This window comes from Mirounga angustirostris, unplaced genomic scaffold (genome assembly GCF_029215605.1).
Source record: "Mirounga angustirostris isolate CCGP_5_RB_7025 unplaced genomic scaffold, mMirAng1.0.hap1 SCAF_4, whole genome shotgun sequence".
Taxonomy (NCBI): domain Eukaryota; kingdom Metazoa; phylum Chordata; class Mammalia; order Carnivora; family Phocidae; genus Mirounga; species Mirounga angustirostris.
The window spans coordinates 635,060-649,897 of NW_026991712.1; the positions used below are offsets into that span (position 1 = coordinate 635,060).

At 52.0% G+C, this 14,838-nt stretch overlaps 1 protein-coding gene across 25 annotated transcripts in view; it reads right to left on the reverse strand.

Annotated features, from left to right (window-relative positions):
* MROH1 (maestro heat like repeat family member 1) overlaps positions 1-14,838 on the reverse strand; it is a 69,764-nt gene that overhangs the window by 25,023 nt on the left and 29,903 nt on the right. For all 25 annotated transcript variants that reach the window (XM_064587689.1, XM_064587683.1, XM_064587686.1 and 22 more), the window contains 3 exons: positions 14,418-14,531; positions 4,467-4,540; positions 1,015-1,137 (listed from right to left, as the gene is read on the reverse strand). In XM_064587689.1, the coding sequence (XP_064443759.1) occupies positions 1,015-1,137; positions 4,467-4,540; positions 14,418-14,531 (311 nt within the window). The remainder of the gene's footprint in view (positions 1-1,014; positions 1,138-4,466; positions 4,541-14,417; positions 14,532-14,838) is intronic.

Sequence of the window (14,838 nt, forward strand, 5' to 3'; positions counted from 1 at the left end):
ACAACTTAGAAAGCCTGACCATCTATTAGGTCAAGAAGAATATCTCAACAAACATTTTTTTAAATGATTTTATTTATTTAAGTCATGTCTGCATCCAGCGTGGGGCTTGAACTCACAACCCTGACATTAAGAGTTGCACACTCCACCGACTAAGCCAGCCAGGCACCCTTGTCAACAAACTCTTAACAGCAGGAATAAACCTGGCCAGATTCACAACAGACAATACAGTAAAATTATAAGCCCGCAATGGCCATGAAAAACTATTCACCTAGAAAAATGTTAATATCCTAAAAGAAATCTTCAACCCCCCCAATACTGGGAACTAATAGACTAAAACAGAGATCTTGATTCTCTCCAGTGTATGCCCAACAGCCCCAAAGTGGCTGTGAAAATGCAGAGGCCAAAATGGGCCAAAGCAGCAGGGGACCCAGCATCCCAAGGCCTGTGGGAACAGTGCCAAGCTGGGCCCCTTTCCGAGGGCTGAGGGCCACAACGGCCGTTCCAGAGGCGAAGTGGCAGCATTCACTCACTCTGGCTAAACTCCAGTGTTGCAGCCTAAACACAGAGTTCCAGGTGGGGACATATAGCTCTGAGCTGACCTGGGCAGACAGGGTGGCTCTGTGGGCCTGAGAGACCGGGCCCAGGGCAGGCTCAAGGCCATGACATCGAGACCACCCAGTCACGCCTGTGTTTATGCCATCTACCTTGCTCTCCCTCAAGAAGAAACTTGGATTTGCTTAGTAACTTTTTCAATAGAAAAGCCCCAAAGAGAGCCAAGTATCTGTTCTGCCTCTCTCTTCTGAGTCCTGGGAGCTAAGGGAGTGAAGCACTAAAGATGTAGAGGCCCCAGCACAGAAACAAGAGAGGTGCTCAGCCCACAGACTGAGACCCACACACCCACCCACGCACCCTGCCCCCCAGCTGGGGTTGTGCAGGTTCTGATGACCACGCTGCCTCACAGAAGGCTGATGGCTCCTGAGCTCCACAGCGGATAGGTGGGGGGCACCCTCTTACCTCCATCTCGGGGGGCAGCGCACACTGCTGCACAATGTACTCCACCATCGCCTCCCCTCCAGGCTGTTCCAGGTAGCCATGGTGGGCCATGGCGCTGATCACCTGCACCACGGCCCGCTTCACCTGCCCAGGACCAAGGGAGGTCAGACAGGGGCCTCAAGGAAGAGTCCCGGATGGTGCCATGACAGTCCAGTTGGGAGACAGGAATCTTGCTCTTCCCTCCCCTACACCCACATTTATACCACACGCACCTGTGCCTGCACCTGTGTGTACCTCCACCCGCGCCCCAGCTACACCTGTATCTGCACCTGTGCCTGCAGCTGTGTGTACCTACACCCGCACCCCATCTACACCTGTATCTGCACCTGTGTGTACCTCCACCCACACCCCATCTACACCTGTATCTGCACCTGTGCCTGCACCTGTGTGTACCTCCACCCGTGCCCCAGCTACACCTGTATCTGCACCTGTGCCTGCACCTGTGTGTACCTCCACCGGCACCCCATCTACACCTGTATCTGCACCTGTGCCTGCACCTGTGTGTACCTCCACCCGTGCCCCAGCTACACCTGTATCTGCACCTGTGCCTGCACCTGTGTGTACCTCCACCGGCACCCCATCTACACCTGTATCTGCATCTGTGCCTGCACCTGTGTGTACCTCCACCGGCACCCCATCTACACCTGTATCTGCACCTGTGCCTGCACCTGTGTGTACCTCCACCCGCGCCCCAGCTACACCTGTATCTGCACCTGTGCCTGCACCTGTGTGTACCTCCACCCGCACCCCATCTACACCTGTATCTGCACCTGTGCCTGCACCTGTGTGTACCTCCACCCGTGCCCCAGCTACACCTGTGCCTGCACCTGTGTGTACCTCCACCCACACCCCATCTACACCTGTATCTGCACCTGTGCCTGCACCTGTGTGTACCTCCACCCGCGCCCCAGCTACACCTGTATCTGCACCTGTGCCTGCACCTGTGTGTATCTACACCCACGCCCCAGCTACACCTGTATCTGCACCTGTGTGTACCTTCACCCGCACCCCATCTACACCTGTATCTGCACCTGTGCCTGCACCTGTGTGTACCTCCACCCGCACCCCATCTACACCTGTATCTGCACCTGTGCCTGCACCTGTGTGTACCTCCACCCGCGCCCCAGCTACACCTGTGCCTGCACCTGTGTGTACCTCCACCCACACCCCATCTACACCTGTATCTGCACCTGTGCCTACACCTGTGTGTACCTCCACCCGTGCCCCATCTACACCTGTATCTGCACCTGTGCCTGCACCTGTGTGTATCTACACCCACGCCCCAGCTACACCTGTATCTGCACCTGTGTGTACCTCCACCCACACCCCATCTACACCTGTATCTGCACCTGTGCCTGCACCTGTGTGTACCTCCACCCACACCCCATCTACACCTGTATCTGCACCTGTGCCTGCACCTGTGTGTACCTCCACCCGCGCCCCAGCTACACCTGTGCCTGCACCTGTGTACCTCCACCCACACCCCATCTACACCTGTATCTGCACCTGTGCCTACACCTGTGTGTACCTCCACCCGTGCCCCATCTACACCTGTATCTGCACCTGTGCCTGCACCTGTGTGTACCTCCACCCGCACCCCATCTACACCTGTATCTGCACCTGTGCCTCCAGCTGTGTGTACCTCCACCCGCACCCCATCTACACCTGTGTGTACCTCCACCCACACCCCATCTACACCTGTATCTGCAACTGTGCCTGCACCTTTGTGTACCTACACCCACACCCCATCTACACCTGTATCTGCACCTGTGCCTGCAGCTGTGTGTACCTCCACCTGCGCCCCATCTACACCTGTATCTTTACCTGTGCCTGCACCCACCCCCACTTCTTCACAGCCCCTTGGCTGCATGTGTGGCCACCTCGCCAGCCTGTGGATGTGCTCAGGGCCTCAGTGGAAGGCCCCTTTTCCTCCTGTCCCCCATACCTCCCTCCTTCCCTGGGCGCGAGACTTGTTGCTCCTCTGGCTCCCAACGTGCTGTCCCCTCTGCCCTGTGCTTGTCCCACACTGAGCTCTCCTCAGGGTTGGCACCTCTCACGTGCCATCATCCCGGCTCCACCTCCCCCTTCAGTGCAAGGGCCCTGAATCAGCCGCTGTTGCCCCAACATTCCTGGGAGCTGAGCCTGCTGTCCAGCCCCACTCAATGGCCCCGCCTGGTGGCTCAAAGGTTCAGACAGGTCACTTTGGCTGAAAACCCCCACCCCCAGAGCTAGTGCCTCCCCCAGGCCCTCCCGCTTCTCCCCGAGCCCACGAGTCCACGGGCACAGACACCAGCCCAATGCCCCCCCACCCTGGGATCCTTCCTTATAAGGTCTCTCTCCTCAGGTCTAATATCACTGTCCCAGCCTCCTTGGCCACTCACAGCTCCATGCCATCCCCCATCACACACATGACCCGAATGACTGTGGGAAGGGGTAGATCTGGGGGGCAAGCAATGAGGTCGCATAATGGATGATCAGGCTGAGTGCGCCTGGCCACTGACATTGTCCATGGCACATGGTGGGAGCCCTTTCAGGGGTGTTCCTGAGCCACAGCACCAAAAGGGAGATTCTGGGGGCTGTGCATGGGGGCCTTGCAACAGACGTGGCCTCAGTGGTTTGGGATCCATTTCAGTAGTTTCAAAACTCTCGCAGAAGGTCCCAAAAAGCAGGCTCCCTGGGATGAGTGCAAAGTCTGGAGCAGCCCCCAGGGACGGGCAGGGGCACCCCTGCGACCTGTGAGTAAGCAGGCCTGCCTGCCTATGGGGCCCCAGTAAGGGTCAGTAAGGATCAACCCTGTCCTCGGCTGCTGGGAGGTCACCACTGAGCCCGGGGACGTCCTGAGTCCAGTGTCCTTGTTCCCCTGAGGCTCTGGGCCACACGGTATCAGCTCGGCCTCCCGAGGGGCTGGAGACTGAGGTCAGCCATGCGGGCAGCCGACCAGGTCTGCGTGACAGGAACCGGATAAAGACCTTGGACACCGAGGCTGGGGGCTTCCCCGGCTGGCAACACTCGTATGTGCTGTCACTTCGGGGCCCGCGACTCCACGGGGAGAGGGCAGTAGGGACCCTCCTGGGCCCTGCTCTGGGCACCCCTTCCCCTGGCTGATGGCAGTCTGGGTCCTCTCCCTGTGATAAACCGTAACTGTGAGCATGACAGCTCTCGTGAGTTCTGGGAGCCCTCGGAGCAAATCAGCGGACCCGACGGGGTCTCGGGGACCCCTGTCTCACTTCATACGCGGTTAACTGTAGAAGGAGTAGGATGTGGGCGTCCTGGCTGACAGCTCAGCAGCACCCACACCTGCACCCTCCCTCTGATGTCCAGGTCTGGCTGAGTCAGGGAGGACCTCCGGCCCCAACCTGGTCATGCCTCCTGTGGCTGCTCCCAGCAGAGCTCGCGCTGACCCCACCATCTACCTTGCTGTTGGTGTCCAGAAGAGGAAGCCTCATGGAGGACAGAATAAAGGGCTTCTTAACTTCCATCTGAGAAGCTGCAAGAAACGAACAGATGGTTCAGTCTCCCCACCATGACACGAGGCCCAACGCGCCATCGCCAGGGTCTGGCCACAGCCTGGCCTGCAGCAGGGGGAGAGGACGGCACTTAGGCAAGGCCCACCTACTTTTCTCCTGGGAACAAATGACCTTTTCCCCAAATAACATTATTTTGCCCAATAAGAAGCTGGATGATAGGTAATTTAAGGCAGCAGGTAAGGGAGTGTCCTGAGTCAGGCAGAGCCGGGTTTGTGGGGCCCCCAACAGCACCCCCGTCCCGGCAGGCCTGTTAGCAGGTCTACATGGGCGCTTTCCACACATTCCCGGCTGTGCTGATGCTGCTGGACTAAGGACCCCTCCCACCCGAGAACCAGCAGGGTCAGCCTTTGTCTCCTGACAGGTAAGCAGGGACCGAGAGCGGCTGTCAGGAAGTGGCCCTGAGACCAACAGGAATGAGGACAGAGACAAGAGTGCCCATGGCACAGGGACCCTTCGAGGCACACGGGGGGAGAGCACTTTATATTTTTAAAGATTTTATTTTTAAGTCCCCTCTACAGCCAACGTGGGGCTCGAACCCACAACCCTGCGATCAAGAGCCGCATGCTCCACTCACTGAGCCCACCAGGCGCCCCAGGGATGGCACTTTTATTCCACATGGGACGGGGTCATTCTGACAGCCCGTAGCCTGTCGGTCACGCCCACGCTCTGCCCCGTGGCGGCCGTGAGAAAGCCAGTGTGGGCTCCTGGCCACAACAGGAGATGTGCAAGCCAAGAAAACATGATTCTAGACCCAACTGTGAGACAAACTGCCCCTCTGATAAGATGCTGCAAAGGCCCTTCATGAACACCCAGTAGGAAAGCAGAGCAGGAGCCACAAGAAGGTGGCAAAGGATTCTGCCGAGACTCAGGAGTGCATGAGGAGGCCAGGAAAGTGGCCACCAAGGTGGACAAGAGAAATATAACACACAACCAGAAGACTCATGTCTCAATGCACAAGGGAATCCCAGCAAGTTGATAAGGAAGACAAAGATCGATAGAAAACTGGACAAGAGACCTGACCGAGCCCCCACTGCCAACAGGAAGGCAAGGCCGCTGGACTCCGCCACCTGCTGGCCAAGGAGGTGCAGGGACAGCTGCCCAATCGGCAAAGGCAAAGACGGGGCAAAGCCGCGTGAAAGTAAGGCTGCAGAGCAGCGGAAACCCTCAGAGGCGCTGGAGACCCGGGCACGCTGCGCAGACGGCTGGGCAGCGCTGGGAAAGCTGAGGGTCCACACAAGTGCACCCACGCCCAGGACAACCCGTGCAGGACGGCAACATGGAGTGAGGGGTGCGGTCCAGGCTGTGGGCTGGTCACAGCACAAAAGTGAGCCAAAGGACACTGAAGACAACCTACTGGGTGAAGAAGCAGCGCTGACAGATGCCGCCGACCACACGGTGCTCTGTGAGCTTTCGTTCGTATTTCTATTTCCCAAGAAACGGTTACAAAGAGCAAAGAATGCAAACAACCCAACAGAAAAACTGACGCAAGCAGTGAGCAGGTCCACCAGGAAAAGGGACGAGGGGACACGAGGGCCCAGGGATGTGAGGGCACGGGCCGAGGACAGACGTCAATCCAGTCCCCGTCTTCCTGCCACACGGGAGACAGCACTCGACTCACGGTGCCACTGCCTGCAGCTTCGACTGGCTCCTGGGGTTTCTGTGAAGGCCAGCCGTGAGCCAGGCCCTTACGACGTGCTGAGGGTGCAGCACAGAGCAAGGCAAGCATGGCCCGTCCCCAAGTGGAGACAGAACAAGCAGATGATCAGACCATCACACACTGTACGAATGTCATGAAAGGTGCAGACAAGAGGTGGAGAAGCAGACCACCAATGGGGGACCCAGTCTGGAGTGGGAGTCAGGGTCCAGGGGCTCTTCTGAATGAGGCACATCTGAGCTAAAAGCCTAAAGCCGAGAAGGGACGGCCAGGAGGGGTGCAGGGGGAGGAGCCTCCCCAGCCGGGGCGCCTGCAGCAGCTGAGCTGAGAGCCCGCTGCGGTGGGAGCGGGGCTGTCGGGGCAGCAACAGGTGGGGAGGGGCACAGCGAAGATGAGACTCCCTGCTCTCCCTACGGTGTTGACCCACAATGACCAACACCAGGACATTCTAGTAAAATTACTGGACTTTAAAGAAAACCAAAGCAGAGAAAAGAGTAAAAGTCAAGGCCTGTGTGTTCAGTCGGCAATGTCAGCGTGAACCCCCCGCACTCGCCCCTCCGTCTAGTGCAGCATTTCCTAGCTCGCTCTCCTGAGAGGCCTGGTGACCAACACGTAACAAGCACCCCTAGCACCACACTATGGTCTTTAAGGACAGTTTCTCACTAAGGAAACAGGGCTTTTTGGAGAAATGGCTGATTCCAGGTTGGGGGCAAGAACTATCTAAGAGCCTAGAGCACCAGCTGCCAAAGACCACAGTGGCCAGGCCAAAGGACTCAGACCTTGAAGAGGCTCCCACAGCCCCAAAATGATACAATTTGAGCTTCGATAATGGCAATGACTGCAACCCATTAAATGTTACAATCCATGAGCACTTAGGATTCTTTTTTTTTTGAGATGTGACATAAAATAATGCCTTTTATTTCCCCACCCCTCCCCAAATAACATCTTTTAAAAGCAAATATAACAGAACTTACTCATCCATATGAGGCTTTAAAATTAAAAAAAAAAAAAAAAAAGGAAAGTTACATTTAGAGGATAATAGGGAACGAATCTATTTTCTTGAAAACTGACAAAAAGAGCAAAAGACTCAATGATCAATCCTGCCTTCTTTACAGGAACCATGAGCTCTGGTTGGGCACACAGTACAGGAGGGAAGCATCTCTTTATCAAGGTGTTCCCGTCAAAGAAATCACCGCAGTCAAAGCAGCACTGAGTCTGCCCCAGACACTGATCACCGATGCAGCCAAGACCACGGCAGAAGAGCGCCTGGGGGGCTCAGTCGTTAAGCATCTGCCTTGGGCTCAGGTCATGATCCCAGAGTCCTGGGATCAGTGGGAAGCCTGCCTCTCCCTCCCTCTGCCTGCTGCTCCCCCTGCTGTGCACGCTCTCTCCCTCTCTCTCTCTGACAAATAAATAAAATCTTTAAAAATAAATAAAAATAAAAATCCTGAGGTAAAATAAGATTTGAAACTACATACTGAAAAGGCACTTGACAGATCTGGGAAAAATATCATCCCCAGAACAGCCAACACAGTCAATAAAATTTCTGGATTTAGGGGCACCTGGGTGGCTCAGTCGTTAAGCGTCTGCCTTCGGCTCAGGTCATGATCCCAGGGTTCTGGGATCGAGCCCCGCATCGGGCTCCCTGCTCAGCGGGAAGCCTGCTTCTCCCTCCTCCACTCCCCCTGCTTGTGTTCCCTCTCTCGCTGTGTCTCTCTCTGTCAAATAAATAAATAAAATCTCTTTAAAAAAAAAAAAATTCTGGATTTATAAAAAAAAAAATTAACATCCTTTAGGCACCCAAGCAAACAGACCAAATCACTTCTAAAGAAACTCAGATAGATGGTCATCAGAGTTTTCAGTGACAAGGCCCAATGCTCGAGGACAGAGCTTCCTGTGCGGCCAACCTGGTGAGCATGGCAATGCCCCCCCCACACAAGAAAGGCTTCCTGGATCACGGTACCAAAGAATCCAACTATGGCCCCAACTTCTGTCTTTTCTTTCTTTCTTTCTTTCTTCTTTCTGTGAGAGAGAGAGACAGCATTAGCAGGGGAGAGAGGCAGAGAGAAAAGGAGGCTCCTCGCTGAGCAGGGAGCCCGATGGGGGGCTCGATCCCAGGACCCTGGGATCATGACCTGAGCCGAAGGCAGACGCCTAACAACTGAGCCACCCAGGCGTCCTGGCCCCAACTTCTTAATCCTAATATTTTAATTCAAAATTTGAGGACTTCTAAAAAGAGCAGGGCCCTGGCTCCCCCGAAGCTGGGTGTGCATCCCAGATCCACCACTCATGCTAACGCAAGGCAGGCGGCCATTCCTGAACTGCGCCTTATTACCCTCACCTACAAAATAGACAGCAACGGAGCCTTCCTGCGGGCGCCCAGGGCATGAACAGGGCTGCAGACACAGCCAGCCCTGGGGACACAGCAGCTCCTCTGGTCAGTGAGGACTGCAGTGGGGAGAGGGGCCCTGGTCTAAGCCGTCCCTCCAGGGAGAGGCTGCATCACCCACCAGTCCTTCACCCTAATGCTACACAATGTTATATGTCAAGAATGTCTCAATAAAAGTGAAGAGAAAAAGAACAAAATCTGGTTGCCATTGAGGAAAAAACATGTTTTATGGACTTCTGATAGATCAACAAGCTATTACTGGATTTCTCACTGTAAGTCAAACTAAATATGTGCTCTAATTTTATAAAAACCATTATGAGGGGCGCCTGGGTGGCTCAGTCGTTGGGCGTCTGCCTTCGGCTCAGGTCATGATCCCAGGGTCCTGGGATCGAGCCCCACATCGGGCTCCCTGCTCCGCGGGAAGCCTGCTCCTCCCTCTCCCACTCTCCCCTGCTTGTGTTCCCCCTCTCCCTGTGTCTCTCTCTGTCGAGTAAATAAATAAAATCTTAAAAAAAAATAAATAAATAAAAACTAGAATGAGGGGCACGTGGGTGGCTCAGTCGGTTAAGCATCTGACTCTTGGTTTCAGCTCAGGTCGTGATCTCAGGGTCGTGGGATGGAGCCCCATGTCAGACTCCGTGCACAGTGCAGACTCTGCTTGGGATTCTCTCTCTCCTGCTCCCGCTGCCCCTCCCCCTGCTTGTGTGTGCACTCTAAAATAAATAAATCTTTAAAAAAACCCAAAAAACAGAATGGGATACGACACACACCTACCAAAATGGCTGAAGTTAAAGACTGCAGGTGTTGGCAAGGGCACGAAGCAATGTTGCTCACATGCTGCTTGTGATAATAAGGCGTTGTGATAATAAGGCGTGGGGTACGAACTTTGTACAACAGAATGGTTTTACCAACTGAAGTTGAACATACACACACGTTATGACCCGAAACTCTACCCCTAGGCATACGATCAACTGAACATACATGGGAAAAGTGTTCCTGGTAGCATGGTGCGTCCCAACAGAAAACATAGGGAGAGAGGGACTACAGCTTAATTCACTGGGATGCTTCACAGAAAGGAAGTGACTGAGCTGCACTACACAAATAAATTTCACACACAGAATATTGAGGGAAAGAAGCCAGTTACAAAGTAATTCACACACTCAGGTCCTATCTACACCACAAGCCAGAAATCCGGTAGGGGCTCCAGGCCAGAGCCGAATCCTCACAGGCATATGCAGGGAGTCGTTATGCTGAAGAGTAAACACGTGTGCTTTTTGTATGGGTGTTATACTTTAAAATAATAATAATGCGGCTCAGGTCATGATCCCGGGGTCCTGGGATCGAGTTCCGCATCGGGCTCCTTGCTCAGTGGGGAGCCTGCTTCTCCCTTTTCCCTCTGCCTCTGCCGCTCCCCCTGCTTGTGCTCTCTCTCTCTCTCTCTCTCTGACAAATAAATAAAATCTTTAAAAATAATAATAATGCATGATGACACTATTAATTTTCTAAGGTGTACTAGATAGGGAAAAAGCATGTTTTTGAATTATGTCATTTGGTAAGAGAAAGTCTAATTCCTTGACAAAGTACAGCATCCTTTTTTTTTTTTTAAAGATTTTATTTATTTGACAGAGAGAGACATAGCGAGACAAGCAGGGGGAGTGGGAGAGGGAGAAGCAGGCTTCCCGCCGAGCAGGGAGCCCGATGTGGGGCTCGATCCCAGGACCTGAGCCGAAGGCAGACACTTAATGACTGAGCCACCCAGGCGCCCCAGCATCCTTTCTTGATCAAAACTCTTCAGGGTATAGGGATAGAGGGTACATACCTCAATATCATAAAAGCCATCTATGAAAAACCCACAGCGAATATCATTCTCAATGGGGAAAAACTGAGAGCCTTTCCCCCTAAGGTCAGGAACACGGCAGGGATGTCCACTGTCACCACTGTTGTTCAACACAGTACTAGAAGTCCCAGCCTCAGCAATCAGACAACGAAAATTATTAAATAAAAGGCATCCGAATTGGCAAAGAAGTCAAACTCTCACTGTTTGCAGATGATATGATACTCTATGTAGAAAACTCAAAAGACTCCACCCCAAAATTGCTAGAACTCATGCAGGAATTCAGTAGAGCGGCAGGATATAAAATCAACGCACAGAAATCAGTGGCATTTCTATACACTAACAATGTAACTGTAGAAAGAGAAATTAAGGAATTGATCCCATTTACAATTGCACTGAAAACCATAAAATAATAGGAATAAATCTAACCAAAGAGGTAAAGGATCTGTACTCTGAAAACTATTGAACGCTAATGAAAGAAACTGAGGAAGACACAAGGAAATGGAAAAACGTTCCATGCTCATGGATTGGAAGAAAAATATTGTGAAAATGTCTATGCTACCTAAAGCAATCTACACATTCAATGCAATCCCCATCAAAATACCATCCACTTTTTTCAAAGAAATGGAACAAATAATCCTAAAATTTGTATGGAACCAGAAAAGACCCCGCATAGCCAGAGGAATATTGAAAAAGAAAAGCAAAGCTGGTGGCATCACAATTCCGCACTTCCAGCTCTATTACAAAGCTGTCATCATCAAGACAGTCTGGTACTGGCACAAAAACAGGCACATGGATCAATGGAACAGACTCGAGAGCCCAGAAATGGACACTCAACTCTATGGTCAACTAATCTTCGACAAAGCGGAAAGACTATCCAATGGAAAAAAGACAGTCTCTTCAACAAATGGTGTTGGGAAAACTGGACAGCCACATGCAGAAGAATGAAACTGGACCATTTCCTTACACCACACACAAAAATAAGACTCCAAATGGTTGAAAGACCTAAATGTGAGACAGGAGTCCATCCAAATCCTAAAGCGGAACACAGGCAGCAACCTCTTCGACTTCAGCCGCAGCAACTTCTTCCTAGAAACATCACCAAAGGCAAAGGAAGCAAGGGCAAAAATGAACTATTGGGACTTCATCAAGATAAAAAGCTTTTGCACAGCAAAAGCAATAGTCAACAAAACCAAAAGACAACCGACAGAATGGGAGTAGATATTTGCAAATGACATATCAGATAAAGGGCTAGTATCCAAAATCTATAAAGAACTTCTTAAACTCAACACCCAAAGAACAAATGATGCAACCAAGAAATGGGCAGAAGACATGGACAGACATTTTTCCAAAGAAGACATCCAAATGGCCAACAGACCCATGAAAAAGTGCTCAACATCGCTCGGCATCAGGGAAATCCAAATCAAAACCTCAATGAGATATCACCTCACACCAGTCAGAATGGCTAAATTAACAAGTCAGGAAACGACAGATGTTGGCGGGGATGTGGAGAAAGGGGAGCCCTCCTGCACTGTTGGTGGGAATGCAAGCTGGTGCAGCCACTCTGGAGAACAGTATGGAGGTTCCTCAGAAAGTTGAGAATAGAGCTACCCTACGACCCAGCAATTACACTACTGGGTATTTACCCCAAAGATACAAAAGTAGGGATCCGAAAGGGAACGTGCACCCCGATGTTTATAGCAGCAATGTCCACAATAACCAAACTGTGGAAAGAGCCAAGATGTCCATTGACAGATGAATGGATAAAGAAGATGTGGTCCATATATACAATGGAGTATTATGCAGCCATCAGAAAGGATGAATACTTACCATTTACATTGACATGGATGGAACTGGAGGGTATTATGCTAAGCGAAATAAGTCAATTGGAGAAAGACAATTATCATATGATTTCACTGATGTGAAAATTAAGAAACAAAACAGGATCATAGGGGAAGGGAGGGAAAATAAAATAAGATGAAATCAGAGGGGGAGACAAACCATAAGAGACTCAATCTCAGGAAACAAACTGAGGGTTGCTAGAGTTGGGGGGGGTAACTGGGTGATGGGCATGAAGGAGGGCATGTGATGTAATGAGCACTGGGTATTATATGCAACTGATGAATCACTGAACTCTACCCCGAAACCAATACTATGCTATATGTTAATTAATTAAATTTAAATAAAAAAAATAAAATTGATAGAACATTCAAGTAAAAAAAAAAAGACTGATCAAGACTCAGATGGCAGGACAAATACAGTGTGATCTCTTTTACATACGGAATCTAAAAAAAAAATATCACCTATCTATACCTATAAAACTGAGCTCACAGAGAACAGATTGGTGATTGCCAGAGGTGGAGGGTGAAGGGTGGGAAAAATGGGTGAACTGGGTTTTTTCTGTTTAAATAAACTGAATATAAGACATAAGAAATTAAAAAATAGAAAGTCTACTTCCTTACATACACATGTGCATGTGTGTTAACAGAGAACGAACCAAAAACAAGACCTATGCGAGCACAAGACAAGCCTGAAAGCAGACGAGCCAGGGGGCAGTTCAGGAGGAGAGCGTCTGCCTGCACACGGGCGTCTGATACAGGCACCCGGCTCCCAGCGCCGCTAGCTGAGTCACCTCAGCCTCCTCATCAGGGAAACGGGCTCCGAGGAGGGGCTGCCGGGGCGGGGCGGGCGCGCACTTCACCTCTGTGTGACCACCACCATCCTCCGGGTGTGAGGAGCCCTTCCCCAGGGAGCCAGCGCGCTGCCGGCCCCTTCCCACAGGGCATCGTCCCCCAATTCCATAAGATGCCTCGTGTCCACGGGCACTGTCTGTGACTCAGCCCCAACCCACAGGACCTCCCTGGACAGGGGTCAGCATTCTTGTTCCATAAAGGGCCAATGAGAACCTATCTTAGGCTTCAAGGGCCATGTGTGGTCTGTCACACTCTTCTTTGCTTTTACAACCTGTTAACATGGAAAACCCACTCAGAGCTTGGGCTGCCCGACAGCAGGCTGCAGGCCGACCATGGCCCATGGCCATTATTTACTGACCAAGACTCATCAAAAAATACAAACTCGGGTGTGCCACGTGTCCAAGCTTGTTGCTGATTAAATGAGTCCTAGAAGCAGAAGCCCGGAGCCTTCCATCTGACTGAGGGAGTCATGAGACACATGCAGACCAAGGGGTGTTCTGCCGAATAGCAGGTCTGCACCCTTCCCAGGGGCCCACACCTAAGAGACAGGTCTCTCTGACTGGACCCTCCAGGGCAGCCATGACAGACGACTTAGGACATGTCTGAGCCACCAGGCCAGGGGGCGAGCAGGGAACGCCTGGCCCGGAAGGGGCGCTGCAGCCCAGCGACTGCAACCACCCATCAAAGGCAAATGTCTACGATGGACATTCGCTGGTGGGCAGAAACGTATTTTTGAAAAAGTTTGGAATTTTGCAAGATAGAAAGTAGGGACAATTTTTTTAAGGATTCAAGCAAGGGGGGGGGGGGGCGCCTGGGTGGCTCAGTCTTTAAATGTCTGCCTTCAGCTCAGGTCATGATCCCAGGGTCCTGGGATCCAGCCCCCCCTGGGGCTCCCTGCTCAGCGGGGAGCCTGCTTCTCCCTCTGCCTCCACCTCTCTCTGTCTCTCATGAATAAATAAATAAAATCTAAAAAAAAAAGAAGAAGAAAAAAGATTTCAAGCAAGGGGTGCCTGGGGTCTCAGTTGAGCGTCCAACTCTTGGTTTTGGCTCAGGTCATGATCTCAGAGTGGTGAGATAGAGCCCTGCATCAGGCTCCATGCTCAGTGGGGAGTCTGCCTGTCCCTCCTCCCCACTTGTGCTCGCTCATGCTCTCTCTCTCTCAAATAAATAAAATCTTAAAAAAAAGAATCAGAGCAAGATGTTCCTTTCACCTGCAAGATGGACAGTGCCTGCCTTTTTCAGACCTTGCCCCCCGCTGGGCACTCACCGGCCGAGTTGATGACATGCCGCACCACCTGCAGGGTGCCCACGCGGGTCCTCTCGTTGTTGGTATCGAGTTTGGGCAGCAGGAAGGCCAGTAAGCGGTCAGGGGCACAGGAAGCTGCAGGGCAAGCAACATCCAAAAAACGTATTTGTAGGGGCGCCTGGGTGGCTCAGTCGTTAAGCGTCTGCCTTCCGCTCAGGTCATGATCCCAGGGTCCTGGGATCGAGCCCCGCGTCGGTCTCCCTGCTCCGCGGGGAGCCTGCTTCTCCCTCTGCCTGCCGCTCCCCCTGCTTGTGTGCTCTCTCTCTGACAAATACATAAATAAAATCTTTAAAAAAAACAAAACAAAACAAACAAAAACCGTATTTGTAATCATCTGCTCCCTGCTTGACGCCGGTGTGTGCAAACCCCAAGGTGGGGAGGG